The sequence below is a fragment of the Electrona antarctica genome (assembly GCF_951216825.1).
Source record: "Electrona antarctica genome assembly, contig: scaffold_148, whole genome shotgun sequence".
In the NCBI taxonomy this organism is placed as follows: domain Eukaryota; kingdom Metazoa; phylum Chordata; class Actinopteri; order Myctophiformes; family Myctophidae; genus Electrona; species Electrona antarctica.
The window spans coordinates 197,344-217,327 of NW_027638306.1; the positions used below are offsets into that span (position 1 = coordinate 197,344).

The 19,984-nt window shown below is 46.6% G+C and overlaps 1 protein-coding gene across 1 annotated transcript in view; it reads left to right on the plus strand.

The window, feature by feature from the left end:
• LOC306918200 (1-phosphatidylinositol 4,5-bisphosphate phosphodiesterase delta-4-like) overlaps positions 1 to 19,984 on the plus strand; it is a gene marked incomplete at both ends in the record, with an annotated part of 47,489 nt that overhangs the window by 23,809 nt on the left and 3,696 nt on the right. The window contains 5 exon segments of the mRNA XM_079531078.1: positions 5,333 to 5,477; positions 9,806 to 9,958; positions 12,420 to 12,575; positions 16,763 to 16,922; positions 19,208 to 19,324. Coding sequence (XP_079387204.1) covers positions 5,333 to 5,477; positions 9,806 to 9,958; positions 12,420 to 12,575; positions 16,763 to 16,922; positions 19,208 to 19,324 — 731 coding nt within the window.

A 19,984-nucleotide genomic window follows, 5' to 3' on the forward strand; every position in this document is an offset into this window, starting at 1 on the left:
ATGGGGGGTCCCTGGAACAACATGTTTTCAGATGGGGGGTCCCTGGAACAACATGTTTTCAGATGGGGGGGTCGGCGGCCAATTACATAATATAATCTTTTGGGGTCCTGGACATGAAATAGTTTGATAACCACGGCCATATAGAAACAGAAAACTGTCAGGATTTAGAAGACATTTTGTAGAACCTGGTCTCAGTCCTCAATGGGTTAAGTATAACAATATTACGATATTTCCCACAGCCTTTAATGTAATGAATAATTAATCCGCGGTAATCTTTAATGTCATGAATAATTAATCTGTTTTAATCCCATCAGACTGTCCTGCAGCGAGCGAAGTATTACATCATCACGCTGTCACTAGTATTACATCATCACGCTGTCACTAGTATTACATCATCACGCTGTCACTAGTATTACATCATCACGCTGTCACTAGTATTACATCAACACGCTGTCACTAGTATTACATCATTACGCTGTCACTAGTATTACATCATCACGCTGTCACTAGTATTACATCATCACGCTGTCACTAGTATTACATCATCACGCTGTCACTAGTATTACATCATCACGCTGTCACTAGTATTACATCATCACGCTGTCACTAGTATTACATCATCACGCTGTCACTAGTATTACATCATCACGCTGTCACTAGTATTACATCATCGCGCTGTCACAAGTATTACATCATCGCGCTGTCACTAGTATTACATCATCGCGCTGTCACTAGTATTACATCATCACGCTGTCACTAGTATTACATCATCACGCTGTCACAAGTATTACATCATCACGCTGTCACTAGTATTACATCATCACGCTGTCACAAGTATTACATCATCACGCTGTCACTAGTATTACATCATCACGCTGTCACAAGTATTACATCATCACGCTGTCACTAGTATTACATCATCACGCTGTCACTAGTATTACATCATCACGCTGTCACTAGTATTACATCATCACGCTGTCACTAGTATTACATCATCACGCTGTCACTATTATTACATCATCACGCTGTCACTAGTATTACATCATCACGCTGTCACTAGTATTACATCATCACGCTGTCACTAGTATTACATCATCACGCTGCCACTAGTATTACATCATCACGCTGTCACTAGTATTACATCATCGCGCTGTCACAAGTATTACATCATCGCGCTGTCACTAGTATTACATCATCGCGCTGTCACTAGTATTACATCATCACGCTGTCACTAGTATTACATCATCACGCTGTCACAAGTATTACATCATCACGCTGTCACTAGTATTACATCATCACGCTGTCACAAGTATTACATCATCACGCTGTCACAAGTATTACATCATCACGCTGTCACAAGTATTACATCATCACGCTGTCACTAGTATTACATCATCACGCTGTCACTAGTATTACATCATCACGCTGTCACTAGTATTACATCATCACGCTGTCACTAGTATTACATCATCACGCTGTCACTAGTGTTACATCATCACGCTGTCACTAGTATTACATCATCACGCTGTCACTAGTGTTACATCATCACGCTGTCACTAGTATTACATCATCACGCTGTCACTAGTATTACATCATCACGCTGTCACTAGTATTACATCATCACGCTGTCACAAGTATTACATCATCACGCTGTCACTAGTATTACATCATCACGCTGTCACTAGTGTTACATCATCACGCTGTCACAAGTATTACATCATCGCGCTGTCACTAGTATTACATCATCACGCTGTCACTAGTATTACATCATCACGCTGTCACAAGTATTACATCATCACGCTGTCACAAGTATTACATCATCACGCTGTCACAAGTATTGCATCATCACGCTGTCACTAGTATTACATCATCACGCTGTCACAAGTATTGCATCATCACGCTGTCACAAGTATTACATCATCACGCTGTCACTAGTATTACATCATCACGCTGTCACTAGTATTACATCATCGCGCTGTCACTAGTATTACATCATCACGCTGTCACTAGTATTACATCATCACGCTGTCACTAGTATTACATCATTACGCTGTCACTAGTATTACATCATCGCCTAATCGCAATTATTTCAGATAACCCAATTGTTCCCAAACCTTTTCATGGCAAGGACCCCCAAGGACCCCCAAGGACCCCCAAACTGACACTCATTAGCCCGCTGTGCTGAGCCCCAAGGACCCCCAAACTGACACGCATTAGCCTGCTGCGCTGAGCCCCAAGGACCCCCAAACTGACACTCATTAGCCTGCTGCGCTGAGCCCCAAGGACCCCCAAACTGACACTCATTAGCCCGCTGCGCGGAGCCCCAAGGACCCCCAAACTGACACTCATTAGCCTGCTGCGCTGAGCCCCAAGGACCCCCAGACTGACACTCATTAGCCTGCTGCACTGAGCCCCAAGGACCCCCAAACTGACACTCATTAGCCCGCTGCGCGGAGCCCCAAGGACCCCCAAACTGACACTCATTAGCCCGCTGTGCGGAGCCCCAAGGACCCCCAAACTGACACTCATTAGCCCGCTGTGCTGAGCCCCAAGGACCCCCAAACTGACACTCATTAGCCTGCTGCGCGGAGCCCCAAGGACCCCCAAACTGACACTCATTAGCCCGCTGTGCGGAGCCCCAAGGACCCCCAAACTGACACTCATTAGCCCGCTGTGCGGAGCCCCAAGGACCCCCAAACTGACACTCATTAGCCCGCTGTGCGGAGCCCCAAGGACCCCCAAACTAACACTCATTAGCCCGCTGTGCGGAGCCCCAAGGACCCCCAAACTGACACTCATTAGCCCGCTGTGCGGAGCCCCAAGGACCACCAAACTGACACTCATTAGCCTGCTGCACTGAGCCCCAAGGACCCCCAAACTGACACTCATTAGCCTGCTGTGCTGAGCCCCAAGGACCCCCAAACTGACACTCATTAGCCTGCTGCGCTGAGCCCCAAGGACCCCCAAACTGACACTCATTAGCCTGCTGTGCTGAGCCCCAAGGACCCCCAAACTGACACTCATTAGCCCGCTGTGCGGAGCCCCAAGGACCCCCAAACTAACACTCATTAGCCCGCTGTGCGGAGCCCCAAGGACCCCCAAACTGACACTCATTAGCCCGCTGTGCGGAGCCCCAAGGACCCCCAAACTGACACTCATTAGCCTGCTGCGCTGAGCCCCAAGGACCCCCAAACTGACACTCATTAGCCTTCTGCGCTGACCCCCAAGGACCCCCAAACTGACACTTATTAGCCTGCTGCGCTGAACCCCAAGGACCCCCAAACTGACACTCATTAGCCTGCTGTGCGGAGCCCCAAGGACCCCCAAACTGACACTCATTAGCCCGCTGCGCGGAGCCCCAAGGACCCCCAAACTGACACTCATTAGCCCACTGCGCGGAGCCCCAAGGACCCCCAAACTGACACTCATTAGCCCGCTGCGCGGAGCCCCAAGGACCCCCAAACTGACACTCATTAGCCCGCTGCGCGGAGCCCCAAGGACCCCCAAACTGACACTCATTAGCCCGCTGCGCGGAGCCCCAAGGACCCCCAAACTGACACTCATTAGCCCGCTGCGCGGAGCCCCAAGGACCCCCAAACTGACACTCATTAGCCTGCTGCGCTGAGCCCCAAGGACCCCCAAACTGACACTCATTAGCCTGCTGTGCTGAGCCCCAAGGACCCCCAAACTGACACTCATTAGCCCGCTGTGCTGAGCCCCAAGGACCCCCAAACTGACACTCATTAGCCTGCTGCGCTGAGCCCCAAGGACCCCCAAACTGACAATCATTAGCCTGCTGTGCTGAGCCCCAAGGACCCCCAAACTGACACTTATTAGCCCGCTGCGCGGAGCCCCAAGGACCCCCAGACTGACACTCATTAGCCCGCTGCGCGGAGCCGCGGACCCCCCATTGCTACGGCTCTAGCAGTCACTTTCAACCGTTTTCCATTTCAAGGACCCCCAGTTTGACCTGCGTTAGGCTACGGACCCCCATTTTAACTGCATTTCTATCTCTGGGACCCCCAATTTATATTGTCAAATCAATGTTAATTTAACTCTGAGAGTGTACGTTCCATTTGTACACTTTCAGAGTTACAGACCGATTATGGTCCATTTGGTTCCTAACTATCATTTATCTGGGGACCCCCTGGAACTCCCTCAAGGACCCCACTTTGGGAACCACTGAGATAATCACATCATTTTTGCCATAATCGTTAATAATTGTCCAAAAATACATTTTCAAACATTTTTCAAAAGTAACAGAGCCTCAATTGACTATTTTCGCTATTTTGTACATTCCTTGGAAAGCAAAAAATATATGATTAAGTCAGTGATTTATTTGTATATTTATGTTATTTTGTCATAGGAGGGCTGTGGGCAGTTTAGAAACCGTCCTCCTGTGACATCATCATTAGGCAGATTTTTTTTTAAACAAGGTTTTTTTTTAGATTTGTATTATCGTGAGAACGATGGCTTCCATTATCACATTGCAACTTTTCAGGACTAGAAAGCCTGTAGTTTATATTAGCTTGTATTCCCCATTGATGATGTCACTGGTGGACGGGTTTCTGAACTGTCCACAGCCCTCCTATGAGACACAGACTGGTTTCTGAACTGCCCACAGCCCTCCTATGAGACACAGACTGGTTTCTGAACTGTCCACAGCCCTCCTATGAGACACAGACTGGTTTCTGAACTGTCCGCAGCCCTCTTATGAGACACAGACTGGTTTCTGAACTGCCCACAGCCCTCCTATGAGACACAGACTGGTTTCTGAACTGCCCACAGCCATCCTATGAGACACAGACTGGTTTCTGAACTGCCCAAAGCCCTCCTATGAGACACAGACTGGTTTCTGAACCGCCCACAGCCCTCCTATGAGACACAGACCGAGTAGAAAAGAATTGTGCCATTTTTTTCATGATTATTAGTGAGGACCTATTATATGAAGACAGGTTGAAAAGTGGTTCCAACGTTCCAATGTTCAATGCAAAGGAAAAAATCACACCCGTGTGAACTGAGTGGTGTAAGGTGTTATATAGCCTGATCAGCTCTGATCTGACGTAATGTCTGACGTAATGAAATCACACCCGGGTGAACTGGGTGACCGTAGCAACCATGCTAATTTTTTAGCAGACAGACAGACACGTAAACTAACAAAGCCAGTCGTAGGAGTGGTTTACACCACTCAAAAAAAGACACACAATTAAATTGTTAATCGCAACTATTATCGGTTTATTCTAACATGACAATTAATCGTCAAGTCATAATGTGTAATGGTGATGGCCCTGACGATGACGCACGTGTTCCTCCTTCCTGCGGCGTTCCTCAGGGCTCTGAAGCGAGGCTGCCGCTGTGTGGAGGTGGACTGTTGGGACGGAGCCAACGGAGAGCCTATCGTCTACCACGGACACACCTTCACCTCCAAGATCCTCTTCAAGGACGTGGTCACCACCCTGGGGAACTACGCCTTTAAGGTCATTAATTAGCATATCCCCGCCCTGGGGAACTATGCCTTTAAGGTCATTAGCATAGCACCACCCTGGGGAACTACGCCTTTAAGGTCATTAGCATATCACCGCCCTGGGGAACTACACCTTTAAGGTCATTAATTAGCATATCACCACCCTGGGGAACTATGCCTTTAAGGTCATTAGCATATCACCACCCTGGGGAACTACGCCTTTAAGGTAATTAGCATATCACCGCCCTGGGGAACTACACCTTTAAGGTCATTAATTAGCATATCACCGCCCTGGGGAACTATGCCTTTAAGGTCATTAGCATATCACCACCCTGGGGAACTACGCCTTTAAGGTCATTAGCATATCACCACCCTGGGGAACTACGCCTTTAAGGTCATTAGCATATCACCGCCCTGGGGAACTACACCTTTAAGGTCATTAATTAGCATATCACCGCCCTGGGGAACTACGCCTTTAAGGTCATTAATTAGCATATCACCGCCCTGGGGAACTACACCTTTAAGGTCATTAATTAGCATATCACCGCCCTGGGGAACTACACCTTTAATTAAGGTATTAATTAGCATATCACCGCCCTGGGGAACCACACCTTTAATTAAGGTATTAATTAGCATATCCCCGCCCTGGGGAACTACACCTTTAAGGTATTAATTAGCATATCACCGCCCAGGGGAACTACACCTTTAATTAAGGTATTAATTAGCATATCCCCGCCCTGGAGAACTACACCTTTAAGGTATTAATTAGCATATCCCCGCCCTGGGGAACTACACCTTTAATGTATGAATTAGCATATCCCCGCCCTGGGGAACTACACCTTTAATGTATTAATTAGCATATCACCACCCTAGGGAACTACACCTTTAATTAAGGTATTAATTAGCATTTCATCACCCTGGCGAACTCTGTTCAGGAAGGTTCAAGGGATCAAGGTTCAATGTAGTAGTTTATTATTTGTTACATCTTGTGTACAGTTACATAAGAGTAAAACATATTTTGGTTTGGCTTCTTGGCTGGAGAAACGAACAAAATGGCAGTACTTGTGCCGCGGCCGAGTGGAACCCTTGGACGCAGAGCATGGTGACGCTATCGTCTTTCTCCTCTCCTCTCCTCTCCTCTCCTCTCCTCTCCTCTCCTCTTAACCTGTACTATGTCTAAATCTAACCTTATTCCTATCCTTATCCTCAGTAAAACTATGTCTAAATCTAACCTTATTAGTCTAGTAGCCAGCCCATAGAGCCCCATTGTAAACCCGGACATGTTGAGTACACCAAGGTTTTATGTTAGAAATGTTTAGTATGGATCCCCAGCATGTAGAAACTGCTGGATGCTAACTTGCATATGTTGAGCAATTTTCATAATTGGCATAATATGTGACCATTTTGCAAAACTAATGCTTGGAATGGATTCAGCATCATGAAAACCCCCTAGTTTGACACATCACATGCTAGATAAAGCATGATGACATTTTGAATATTTTGCCTTCTATAGGTTGTTAATGGTATGGTCACATATTATGCCAATTATGAAAATTGCTCAACATAACCCTAACCCTAACCCATAAAACGTTGGTGTACTCAACATGTCCGGGTTCACTTTTTGGCTACTAGGCTATATTCCTACCTTAACCTCAGTAAAACTATGCCTAAACCTAACCTTATTCCTACCTTAACCTCAGTAAAACTATGTCTAAACCTAACCTTATTCCCAACCTTAACCTCAGTAAAACTATGTCTAAACCTAACCTTATTCCCAACCTTAACCTCAGTAAAACTATGTCTAAACCTAATCTTATTCCTAACCTTAACCTCAGTAAAACTATGTCTAAACCTAACCTTATTCCTAACCTTAACCTCAGTAAAACTATGTCTAAACCTAACCTTATTCCTAACCTTAACCTCAGTAAAACTATGTCTAAACCTAACCTTATTCCTAACCTTAACCTCAGTAAAACTATGTCTAAACCTAACCTTATTCATAACCTTAACCTCAGTAAAACTATGTCTAAACCTAACCTTATTCCCAACCTTAACTTCAGTAAAACTATGTCTAAACCTAACCTAACCTTGATTTCCTAGATGTTACTGTCTTCAAAGGCCCAAATTTCAACACAAGTGGTAAATTAGATTTCAAAGTGTATTTTAAAGAAACCGACACACACGCTCTCCTACATAAAACCTCCTTTCATCCACCACACACTTACAGAGGCATAGTCAAATCACAGCTGTTGAGATTCCACAGAATCTGCACACAACAAAGTGATTTTAAAATAGCATGTCAAACTCTATTTAACGCCTTGCGGAAACGGGGTTACACAAGAACCTTCCTTAGAAAAACACATGACACATTTCTAGAGGTGAAAGAAAGGGACCAGAGTCCCAAACTAGCTTTGGTTACTACCTATTCGACCCTAAGCAGGTTAACAAACATGAAAATAAAGAGGAATTTTGCAAATAGGACGGATGACCTACTTAACGGATACAAAATTATACCAGCATATAGGAAGAACAAAAACTTGAAAGATTACCTTGTACATAGCAAACTAAAGGAGACAGACAGACCGATACGCAAGAAACCGGATTACTTCAGACCTAAACAACAAGTGAAAAATAGAACCACAATGAGAATGGTGGGAATAAATCAAATCATACAGGATAATACTAGTAACTGTGTCTATCTAATTACATGCAACAAATGCAACCTACAATATGTGGGTGAAACTAGAAACACAATAGCAGATAGACTAAACCAACATAGATATAATATAAATAATGCAAAAGAAACAACTTTATTAATTGTTCAACATTTCATGACCCATGGGATTAGTGCCTTGGAGGTTTGTGGATTAGAATCTAATCAAACCTGGACAGAGGGGGAAAGGAGATATGCAGAGAAGCAGTGGATTTTAAAATTAAACACCAAATTTCCACACGGCTTAAACAATACCAATCCAATAGGCCCACAGGGAACAGGATAGTAAACAAACCCTTACATGCTAAACTCCTAAATGGCCCTTAATTAGAACAGAGCCAGGACAATAGCAGTAACACAAAGCCATTAAGATTCACTAATTGACACTAATGGGCTTGATGGGTGGACTTAATCCCCTCAAAAGTTTAATCATCAAGGTTGAATCATCAATCAACACTTTAATCGTTGACCTCAGAGGTATACGACTAATTCATTGCCCAGACTCTTCTTCAACCAAGATGGCGAAAGCAAACATTCTTTGTTCGGTACTCATACAATAGTTTGGTACAAAACACTGAAGTCCAGAAACCAGAAACCAGAAACTTAACCTCATTAAAACTATGTCTAAACCTAACCTTATATTCCTAACCTTAACCTCAGTAAAACTATGTCTAAACCTAACCTTATATTCCTAACCTTAACCTCAGTAAAACTATGCCTAAACCTAACCTTATTATAACCTTAACCTCAGTAAAACTATGTCTAAACCTAACCTTATTCCCAACCTTAACCTCAGTAAAACTATGTCTAAACCTAACCTTATTCCCAACCTTAACCTCAGTAAAACTATGTCTAAACCTAACCTTATTCCTAACCTTAACCTCAGTAAAACTATGTCTAAACCTAACCTTATTCCTAACCTTATAACCTCAGTAAAACTATGTCTAAACCTAACCTTATTCCTAACCTTAACCTCAGTAAAACTATGTCTAACCCTAACCTTATTCCTAACCTTAACCTCTGTAAAACTATGTCTAAACCTAACCTTATTCCTAACCTTAACCTCATTAAAACTATGTCTAAACCTAACCTTATTCCTAACCTTAACCTCAGTAAAACTATGTCTAAACCTGACCTTATTCCTAACCTTAACCTCAGTAAAACTATGTCTAAACCTGACCTTATTCCTAACCTTAACCTCAGTAAAACCATGTCTAAACCTAACCTTAACCTCAGTAAAACTATGTCTAACCGTAACCTTATTCCTAACCTTAACCTCAGTAAAACTATGTCTAAACCTGACCTTATTCCTAACCTTATAACCTCAGTAAAACTATGTCTAAACCTAACCTTATAACCTCAGTATAACTATGCCTAACCCAAAACCTATTTCTAACCTTATCCTCTGTAAAAACATTTCTTTTTTTTACAAGAATACAACGTATACAAGAACCGCCCCCCACCGAGCGGTCAGCGTGAGGTCGGCGGAAACAAGTGAGATCGAGTGTGTTTTTAAAGGCGAGCATTCCGGATACCGTTACAAACACCATGTCCTCTCTCTCTCTCTCTCTCTCTCTCTCTCTCTCTCTCTCTCTCTCTCTCTCTCTCTCTCTCTCTCTCTCTCTCAGGTGTCGGAGTACCCGGTCATTCTGTCCATGGAGAACCACTGCGGTCTGGAGCAGCAGAGAGTCATGGCCCGACACCTCACCCACATCCTGGGAGACAAGCTGCTGAAGACCCCCCTGGACGGGAAGCCCCCCGTCGGCCTGCCCTCGCCTGAGGTAACCCCCACTAGACCCCCATCGGCCTGCCCTCCCCTAAGGTAACCCCCACTAGACCCCCATCGACCTGCCCTCCCCTAAGGTAACCCCCACTAGACCCCCGTCGACCTGCCCTCCCCTAAGGTAACCCCCACTAGACCCCCGTCGGCCTGCCCTCCCCTAAGGTAACCCCCACTAGACCCCCATCGACCTGCCCTCCCCTAAGGTAACCCCCACTAGACCCCCGTCGACCTGCCCTCCCCTAAGGTAACCCCCACTAGACCCCCGTCGGCCTGCCCTCCCCTAAGGTAACCCCCACTAGACCCCCGTCGGTCTGCCCTCCCCTAAGGTAACCCCCACTAGACCCCCATCGACCTGCCCTCCCCTGAGGTAACCCCCACTAGACCCCCGTCGGCCTGCCCTCCCCTGAGGTAACCCCCACTGCGCAAAAAAAGCATGGAATACGGATGTGTATATTACAGGAAACTCCCGTTAAACTTTCCAACAAACGCCGGTAAACTCCCGAATTGTACCATCACACCTTTTTATAGCGCTTTTCCAAGTGCTTCATGAACGGAGAATCAAAAGCGGTTCATTCATTCATACGTTGGGAGGTGAAGCGGCGAACAGTCGACGCCAGCGTCCTCACTTCCCACATTCACACACCGACGGTGGCGAGCTCACACCGACCGACTCATTGGAGGCAACGTGGGGTTCAGTGTCTTTGCCCAAGGACACTTCGACATGTGGACAGAAGGAGCCGGGATTCAAACCGCCGACCCAGGGATCATTGGACGACCTGCTCTACCTCCTGAGACACAGTCGCCCTATTACTGTATATATGCTGCTAAACTTGAGGTTTACGGGCAAATCTTAGGGTTAGGGTTCCCAAACGTTTTCGTGTCAAGGACCCCCAAATCAACATTTATTAGGCCACAGACCCACCATTTGAAAACATTATGCCATGCAGTGACCCCCGATAAGGGAGGATTTTTACGGCTCTAGCAGTGATTCCGAAACATATTAATTTCATGGACCCCCAGTTTCACACGCATTAGTCTACGGACCCCCCATTTAATGACATTTCTATCTCTGGTACCCCAATTTATATTGTAAAACCACTGTTAATTTAACTCTGAGACAGGCCCGCGGGAAGTACTTTACACTAGCAGGGGCTGAACGTGTACCTGGGGGTGCGCGCGCATAGCGCGCGCCGCAAAAATGCGCGTGCACGCGCATCATGCACGCGCATTTTCGCGCATTTTCACGCGCAAACGTGGCCTTTACTTTCCCTCTCCACACGCAAGTTATATATGAACGAACTGACACAGGCAATTAACCAGGATAAGGTGCCAATACTGTGATACAGCATATTTAAATCTCTTTTTTTTTCTTTCTCTCCTGTTCGACGGGGGGCTGTGCCTGGGGGGAGGGGGTGCTACAGCCCCCCCCAGCACCCCTACTTCCCTCAGCCATGCTCTGAGAGTGTACAAATGGAACCAAATGGACCCGTCAGGGTCCATTTGGTTCCATTTGTACACTGGGTTAGAGTTCCATTCCAGGCCAGACCAGGCCAGCCATGTGTGGAATATGAGCTCCAGCGGTCCTGGAGATGGCAGTAGTTTCACTGGAAGCAAAAACATTAAAACATGAAATATTCTTTTTGCTTCCAGTTCTGAACCAGTTCCTTTCGAGTGGAAACTCGATCTGAACTGGTTTTAATATTAATTAGACTGGGAAAAAAGAACTGAACCTGTACAACCCTGGTGGCACGCACGCACTCACGCACGCACGCACGCACGCACGCATGCACGCACGCACGCACGCTGGGGGGTACACTTACAATGCAGAGCCCACAGGACACCTTCACTTTCTCCTCATGCATGGCCTGCCAGAGAGAGAGAGAGAGAGAGAGAGAGAGAGAGAGAGAGAGAGACACCCCTGGGTCATATGATCTGTGTGTTCATGATGCCCTGAATTATTAAACAACCACAATATTGTTCCACTCCTGCTGCCATGATGCATGATGACATCACCATGATGCATGATGACATCACCATGATGCATGATGACATCACCATGATGCATGATAACCCTATGATAACAGACCACAACACATGACATCACCATAATCCCACTACTAACCAGTCCCATAGCCCGGATGGACGGTGGGTGTGTAGTGTACAGTCCCATGGCCCGGATGGACGGTGGGTGTGTATTGTACAGTCCCATAGCCCGGATGGACGGTGGGTGTGTATTGTACAGTCCCATAGCCCGGATGGACGGTGGGGTGTAGTGTACAGTCCCATAGCATGGATGGACAGTGGGTGTGTATTGTACAGTCCCATAGCCCCGATGGACGGTGGGTGTGTATTGTACAGTCCCATAGCCCGGATGGACGGTGTGTGTGTGTGTGTGTGTGGAAATGCAAGTATACAGACCGAGGAAAACATACATGGGGGGTCTCTGTCGCCCCCTCCAGGAACTGAAGGGGAAGATCCTGCTGAAGGGGAAGAAGCTGGGCGGTCTGGAGGAGAGTCTGATCGACTGGCCGCTCGACGACTCGCTGTGCGCCGAGCTGAGCGAGGACGACGAGGGGCCGGACACCGACCCCGACGACAGCCTCCACAGAGGGAGCGTCCGACACAAGGGGCCGGACACCGACCCCGACGACAGCCTCCACAGAGGGAGCGTCCGACACAAGCCCCGAGAGAGGCTGGTGAGTCTGTTCTCCATGTGCACACCGCCAGGGGTGGAGAGTAACTAAGTACATTTACTTAAGTACTGTACTTAAAGGACCACTTCACCACTTTTCAACCTATCTTCATATAATAGGTTCTCATAGGAGGGCTGTGGGCAGTTCAGAAACCGTCTTCCAGTGACATCATCGATGGGGAATACAAGCTAATAAAAACTGCAGGCTTTCTAGTCCTGAAAAGTTGCAATGCAAAAATGGAAGCCATCGTTCTCACGATAATGAAAATCTAAACATTTTTGTAAAATAAATCTTGTTTAAAAAATAATCTGACTGGAAGACGGTTTCTAAACTGCCCACGGCCCTCCTATGAGACACAGACTGAGTAGAAAAAAATCGTGCCATTTTATCATGATTATTAAGTACAATTTTGAGGGATTTGTACTTTACTTGAGTATTTCCAATTTCCAGTACTTTCACTTCTACTCCACTACATTTCAGAGATAAAATGTTTACTTTTACTCCACTACAATTATTTGAAAACTTACTATAGTTACTATAGTTACTTTGGTGATTTTAATTTTGATTAGAAAACTTCAACCCTACACATTTCGGCCATTTGAAAATAGCCGATCTACAAGCTCACAATGCGTCGCAACGCGACACATTGTGAGCTTGTAGATCTGCTATTTTCAATAGATTTTGTACACATTTTGAACTTGTGAAATGGCACATTCTGCACAATGAGTACTTTTACTTTTAGTACTTTAAGTACATTTTCATGCCGATACTTTTGTACTTTTACTCAATTACATTCTCAATTCCGTACTTTTACTTGTAACGAAGTAGTTCTAAATTGCAGTATTGGTACTTTTACTTAAGTAAAACAATTGAGTACTTTTTTCACCACTGCAGACCGCGGCCATCTTACCATATAAGTTAATTAAAAAATGTCTTCTAAATTCTGACAGTTTTCTGAAATACCTCATGTTTCTGTATCAGTGGTGCTCAATATTTCATGTCAAGGACCCCCAAAGATTATATGTAATTGGCCACCGACCCCCATCTGAAAATATGTTGTTCCAGGGACCCCTCAGAAGCAAAGATTTGAGTTCAAAAAACGTTCGCTCTGAAAGAATATATATATTCAAAGATTTCTGACACATTTTCACGATTTTTCAAAAATAGCAGACCTACAAGCTCATAGCGCGCCACTCGGTGGCGCACTATGAGCTTGTAGATCTGCTATTTTTCAATAGCTAAATTATAACATAATGTTTAAAACACCAATTGGGGTTCCCGCCCAAAATGGGTTTTAAACAACGTCAAACTCATTGCAAGCAAAACGATTGCTTCCAAACTCTGATGGAAACATGGCCGCGGTCTGCAAAAGGTCAATAGAGTCTATAGGGACCCCCGAGACAGGCTGGTGGGTGTCAGTGGCCTTGTGGTTAGAGTGTCCGCCCTTAAACTGGGAGGTCAGTTTGTTGTACAGTTTGTTCGATCCCCGGCCGGGGGAGATGGGTCCAATGAAGATGGGTCAAACAACTTTCACTGCGGTAACGTGTGTGACTAATCGTTTGACTTTGATCATAAATAAATAAAGCCTCCGGATGTGTCGACAGAAATGTTATATTGAGAGACGACAGTTAGTATGAAGATAATGTTGACCATGTTCAGTAAGGTGACGCGGCGGTGGGTGAGCGGTAAAAGTGGCACTTGGGTGTTTAGCAAATGAGCTGACTGGTGCCTGCTGCCCTTATCACCGTTCAGATCAGGTGTCACATTCTGGGAGGCATCTGTCTGTCTGTCAAACAGTCTGTCTGTCTGTCTCTCTATTACCATTTTTTTTTTTTAATCATTTTTATCCCACGATTTTGCAACCCAGTTTTTTCACCCAGTGCCAATTATCTAATGTAATCCTGGGTGCTACATTTCCTCTGCCAACCTGGGGGGGCAGCGGACTGACCTCATGCCTCCTTCTATGCATGAGGAGTCCAAGCTGCTTCTTTTCACCTGACAGGGGGGAATTTCCCTGGCCGGACGTAGCGTGTGGAAGGATCACGTTATTCCGACCAGTTCCTTTCCCCTCCATCAGGCGCACCGGCTGGCCAGGGGGAGGTAGTTTTAGAGACCAGGATTACTGCATGTTTTTGTCAGGGTACCTACCCTAGGGGACACGGGGAGAACATGCAAACTCCACACAGAAAGGCCCTTTCGCCAACCCCACCTCGGGTATGGGCACTGATGGCGCGGAGGAGGGAACACGCCCCCAGCGCCCACAGCGTCCCCAGCGGGAATCGAACCCAGGACCTTCTAGCTGTGAGGCGACAGCACTACCGACTGTGCCACCGTGCCCCTCGCTCTTACCATTTCTGACCGGGGATAAGATTTTTTTTTTTTCATGTCATGTGAAAGCAGGGAATCATAGCTTCAAATTGACATTATTGGTTGTTCAGTTTGACCCACCAGTTTTGGAGATATGGCTTATAGAGTAATGTCTTGCAGAGAAACAGCGAGTTGAGTCGGCTTGAAAGGTTCACTTCTGTGGACTCTAACATTACACCTAGCTACATGTTGAAATAAATGCTGCATTTATTTCATATTTACATGTCGATTTCAGCTCTGACATTTATTCCAGACATGCTCTAGTATGTAAAGAGTCTGTGATATTAACTCATGTTGGATTAAAAACAATTAGTCTTGCTGCCACGATTGTCTGCATCAGAAAGTCACATTTCTTACCATCCCTGCGAGTCAGTTGTTCCCTCATCTCTTGTTCCATCTGTCTCTCTCTCTCTCTCTCTCTCTCTCTCTCTCTCTCTCTCTCTCTCGGCACAGTAATCAGATCAGAAGGTGTCTGGCATGTCGCCTCCTGGCTGTCAGCGCCATGTATGTTTCATGAGGGAGAGAGAGAGAGAGAGAGAGAGAGAGAGAGGCCTTTTCCACTGGACAAAAAACAAACAAAAAAACAAGGTGACGGATTACCAGCCAGCCACTTTGGATGGCTCGTTACCAAACAGGTGTTCAAACCCTCGAGACGAGGACGGATCCACCAAACCGTGTCGTACGGCTCGCCCCGTCGCTCACCGTGTCATTTGGCTCGCCCCGTCGCCCACCGTGTCGTTCGGCTCGCTCCGTCGTCCACCGGGAATCGGAGAAAATGAACGTTCTGCGCTGCTTTCAGAGTAGAGCGTTAGTAGCAACGCGTAGCAGCAGAGGAGGCCTTAGCTATGTTTCACCAGTTTCAATTGAAACCCTCAGGGGGGGCCTCCACCCTCAGGGGGGCCTCCAAGCTCCAACTGAACGTCAGGCGTCAGTCCAACCCCACCACTCTTGGCCCTCTCTATCTCGCTCACTCACTGCCTTGCTCTCTCCCACAATGTTAAGTTACAACTATTTTATGTAAATAACCGTGGTAAAAGAAGCATGTTTATTCAGAGGCATCGGAGACGGCCGTGAAACGCCACCGAGGACACGGTCAGGTCAGGGAGCGGCCGCCAGGCATCGGGTTCTGAAGAGTGACGCCAGATCGACGGTGCCCTTTCACACGGCTCCAAGTGACTTCGTCTGGGAGGGGGAGGGGGAACGGGGGGAACGGGAGAGATGGGGGGGGGGGGGGGAGGGGGAGGGTGGAGGGGGAACGGGAGAGGGAGGGGGAGGGGGAGAGGGAGGGGGAACGGGAGAGGGAGGGTGGGGGGAGGAGGAGGAGGGGGAGGCACAAGTATGATTGTTTTTTGTTTTTTCAATTACTTTGGGAGTAAAGTGTCTCTTCCTGTCCAAGCAGGGTATGTCCGACTGGCTTAACCCATTCTGGGCGGGAACCCCTTTTGGTGTTTTAAGCATTATGTTATATTGTAGCTATTGAAAAATAGCAGATCTACAAGCTCGTTTTTAACTCAAATCTTTGCTTCTCGGGAGGGTGGGGTGGGGGGGTGGGGGGGTGGGGGGGTCCCTGGAACAACATATTTTCAGATGGTGGGTCCGCAGCCAAATACAGATAATTCTGGGGATCCTTGACATGAAATAAGTTGAGCACCACTGACACATAGAAACATATAGGGTTTACTAACTGTTACGATTTAGAAGCATTCTAAATGGTTTAACTCTGTCTCTTCGTCTCTGTGCAGCAGAAGTCCAAACAGGGTCTGTCCAAGGAGCTGTCCGACTGCGTGCTTTACTGCAAGAGCGTCCATTTCAGCAGCTTCAAGCACTCGCGCATCCACGACAAGTTCTACGAGGTCTGCTCCTTCACCGAGTACAAGGCCCGCAAGCAACTCAAAGACACTGGTGGGTTTTAGTCTGTCTCTAATAGTACAAGCACCTCAGAGACACTGGTGGGTTTCAGTATGTCTCTAATAGTACAAGCACCTCAAAGACACTGGTGGGTTTTAGTCTGTCTCTAATAGTACAAGCACCTCAAAGACACTGGTGGGTTTCAGTCTGTCTCTAATAGTACAAGCACCTCAAAGACACTGGTGGGTTTTAGTCTGTCTCTTATAGTACAAGCACCTCAAAGACACTGGTGGGTTTTAGTCTGTCTCTTATAGTACAAGGACCTCAGAGACACTGGTGGGTTTTAGTCTGTCTCTTATAGTACAAGCACCTCAAAGACACTGGTGGGTTTTAGTCTGTCTCTTATAGTACAAGCACCTCAAAGACACTGGTGGGTTTCAGTCTGTCTCTAATAGTACAAGCACCTCAAAGACACTGGTGGGTTTTAGTCTGTCTCTAATAGTACAAGCACCTCAAAGACACTGGTGGGTTTTAGTCTGTCTCTAATAGTACAAGCACCTCAAAGACACTGGTGGGTTTCAGTCTGTCTCTAATAGTACAAGCACCTCAAAGACACTGGTGGGTTTTAGTCTGTCTCTTATAGTACAAGCACCTCAGAGACACTGGTGGGTTTTAGTCTGTCTCTTATAGTACAAGCACCTCAAAGACACTGGTGGGTTTCAGTCTGTCTCTAATAGTACAAGCACCTCAAAGACACTGGTGGGTTTTAGTCTGTCTCTAATAGTACAAGCACCTCAGAGACACTGGTGGGTTTCAGTCTGTCTCTAATAGTACAAGCACCTCAAAGACACTGGTGGGTTTTAGTCTGTCTCTAATAGTACAAGCACCTCAGAGACACTGGTGGGTTTCAGTCTGTCTCTTATAGTACAAGCACCTCAAAGACACTGGTGGGTTTTAGTCTGTCTCTTATAGTACAAGCACCTCAGAGACACTGGTGGGTTTTAGTCATTGTTGGAACTAACGCCCTTACATTAAGTGACTTTACATAAATAAACTACTTTTACTTGTAACGTAACTCTTTACATTTTCCCATTCAGGAACGCCATTATAGTTACTGTGTTTTCAGTGGGTGAGTTAGTAGTTACCCATGACGTTACCCATTATAGTCACTGTGTTTTCAGTGGGTGAGTTAGTAGTTACCCATGATGTTGTGTTTTCAGTGGGTGAGTTAGTAGTTACCCATGATGTTGTGTTTTCAGTGGGTGAGTTAGTAGTTACTCATGACGTTGTGTTTTCAGTGGGTGAGTTAGTAGTTACCCATGAAGTTGTGTTTTCAGTGGGTGAGTTAGTAGTTACCCATGATGTTGTGTTTTCAGTGGGTGAGTTAGTAGTTACCCATGATGTTGTGTTTTCAGTGGGTGAGTTAGTAGTTACCCATTATGTTGTGTTTTCAGTGGGTGAGTTAGTAGTTACCCATGATGTTGTGTTTTCAGTGGGTGAGTTAGTAGTTACCCATGAAGTTGTGTTTTCAGTGGGTGAGTTAGTAGTTACCCATGATGTTGTGTTTTCAGTGGGTGAGTTAGTAGTTACCCATGATGTTGTGTTTTCAGTGGGTGAGTTAGTAGTTACCCATGATGTTGTGTTTTCAGTGGGTGAGTTAGTAGTTACCCATGATGTTGTGTTTTCAGTGGGTGAGTTAGTAGTTACCCATGATGTTGTGTTTTCAGTGGGTTAGTTAGTAGTTACCCATGATGTTGTGTTTTCAGTGGGTGAGTTAGTAGTTACCCATGATGTTGTGTTTTCAGTGGGTGAGTTAGTAGTTACCCATGATGTTGTGTTTTCAGTGGGTGAGTTAGTTGTTACCCATGATGTTGCGTAATGTAATCCAAAAGAACCGTCTCCTTCTCATATAGAAGTGTTGTACCCCGCCCCCCTTTTTTTTCTTCTTTCTAATTTTTTGTTCGGCCCAAAAAAGGATGTTTATTGTCATGATTTGTCAGCTGGGCTGTTTGTCTTTAAAGGTCTTTAAAGACATACTTTATGAAACGTCTATGGGTAAAGGGGGTGGGACTGAAAGGGGGCGGGACTGAAAAGGGGGCGGGACTGAAAGGGGGCGGGACTGCAGCGCTCTATTTGCCGTGGGGATTATAGTGTCCCATTGGTCATACAGGGCCCGTCTCCCATTGGCTTATAGAGGCCAGCCGATCAGGAGAATCTCGCCACTATAGATCCTGTGTGACTAGACTATAGAAAGTCCAATCGTTGATCCACTTTTGCAAGATGATTAAAAGATGTGTGGTTCTGAAGCATGTACTGTAATGAGTCCTCCTGACCTCCAGGGGCAGAGTTCGTGCACCACAACAGTCGCCAGCTGACCAGGGTGTATCCCAGCGGCTTCAGGACCGACTCGTCCAACTTCAACCCCCCGGAGCTCTGGAACTCCGGCTGCCAAATCGGTGAATGAACCATCCATCTTCAACCGCTTATCCGTAGTCGGGTCGCGGGGGCAACAGCTCCACTTCCCTCTCCAGAGCAACATTAGTTACTTCCTCCTGGGGGATCCCAAGACGTTCCAAGGCCAGCGAGTCGATGTGTTTCCTCCAACTGCGCCTTGGTCTGCCCCGGGGTCTCCTCCCAGTGGGACGTGCCTCGAGGACCTCCCTAGGGAGGCGCCCGAGAGGCATCCTAACCAGATGCCTCGAGGACCTCCCTAGGGAGACGCCCGAGAGGCATCCTAACCAGATGCCCCGGGGGTCTCCTCCCAGTGGGACGTGCCTCGAGGACCTCCCTAAGGAGACGCGCAAGATGCATCCTAACCAGATGCCCCGGGGGTCTCCTCCCAGTGGGACGTGTCTCGAGGACCTCCCTAGGGAGACGCCCGAGAGGCATCCTAACCAGATGCCCCGGGGGTCTCCTCCCAGTGGGACGTGCCTCGAGGACCTCCCTAGGGAGGCGCCCGAGAGGCATCCTAACCAGAGCCCGAACCACCTAAGCTGGCTCCTTTCCAGGCGAAGGAGCAGAGGTGAATCAACCTCCATCCTAAATATATTACCCCACGGTTTATTTAAAAGTCCCTCAGTTGTGCTGAACCTCCTCCTCCTTCTCTCCCTCAGTTG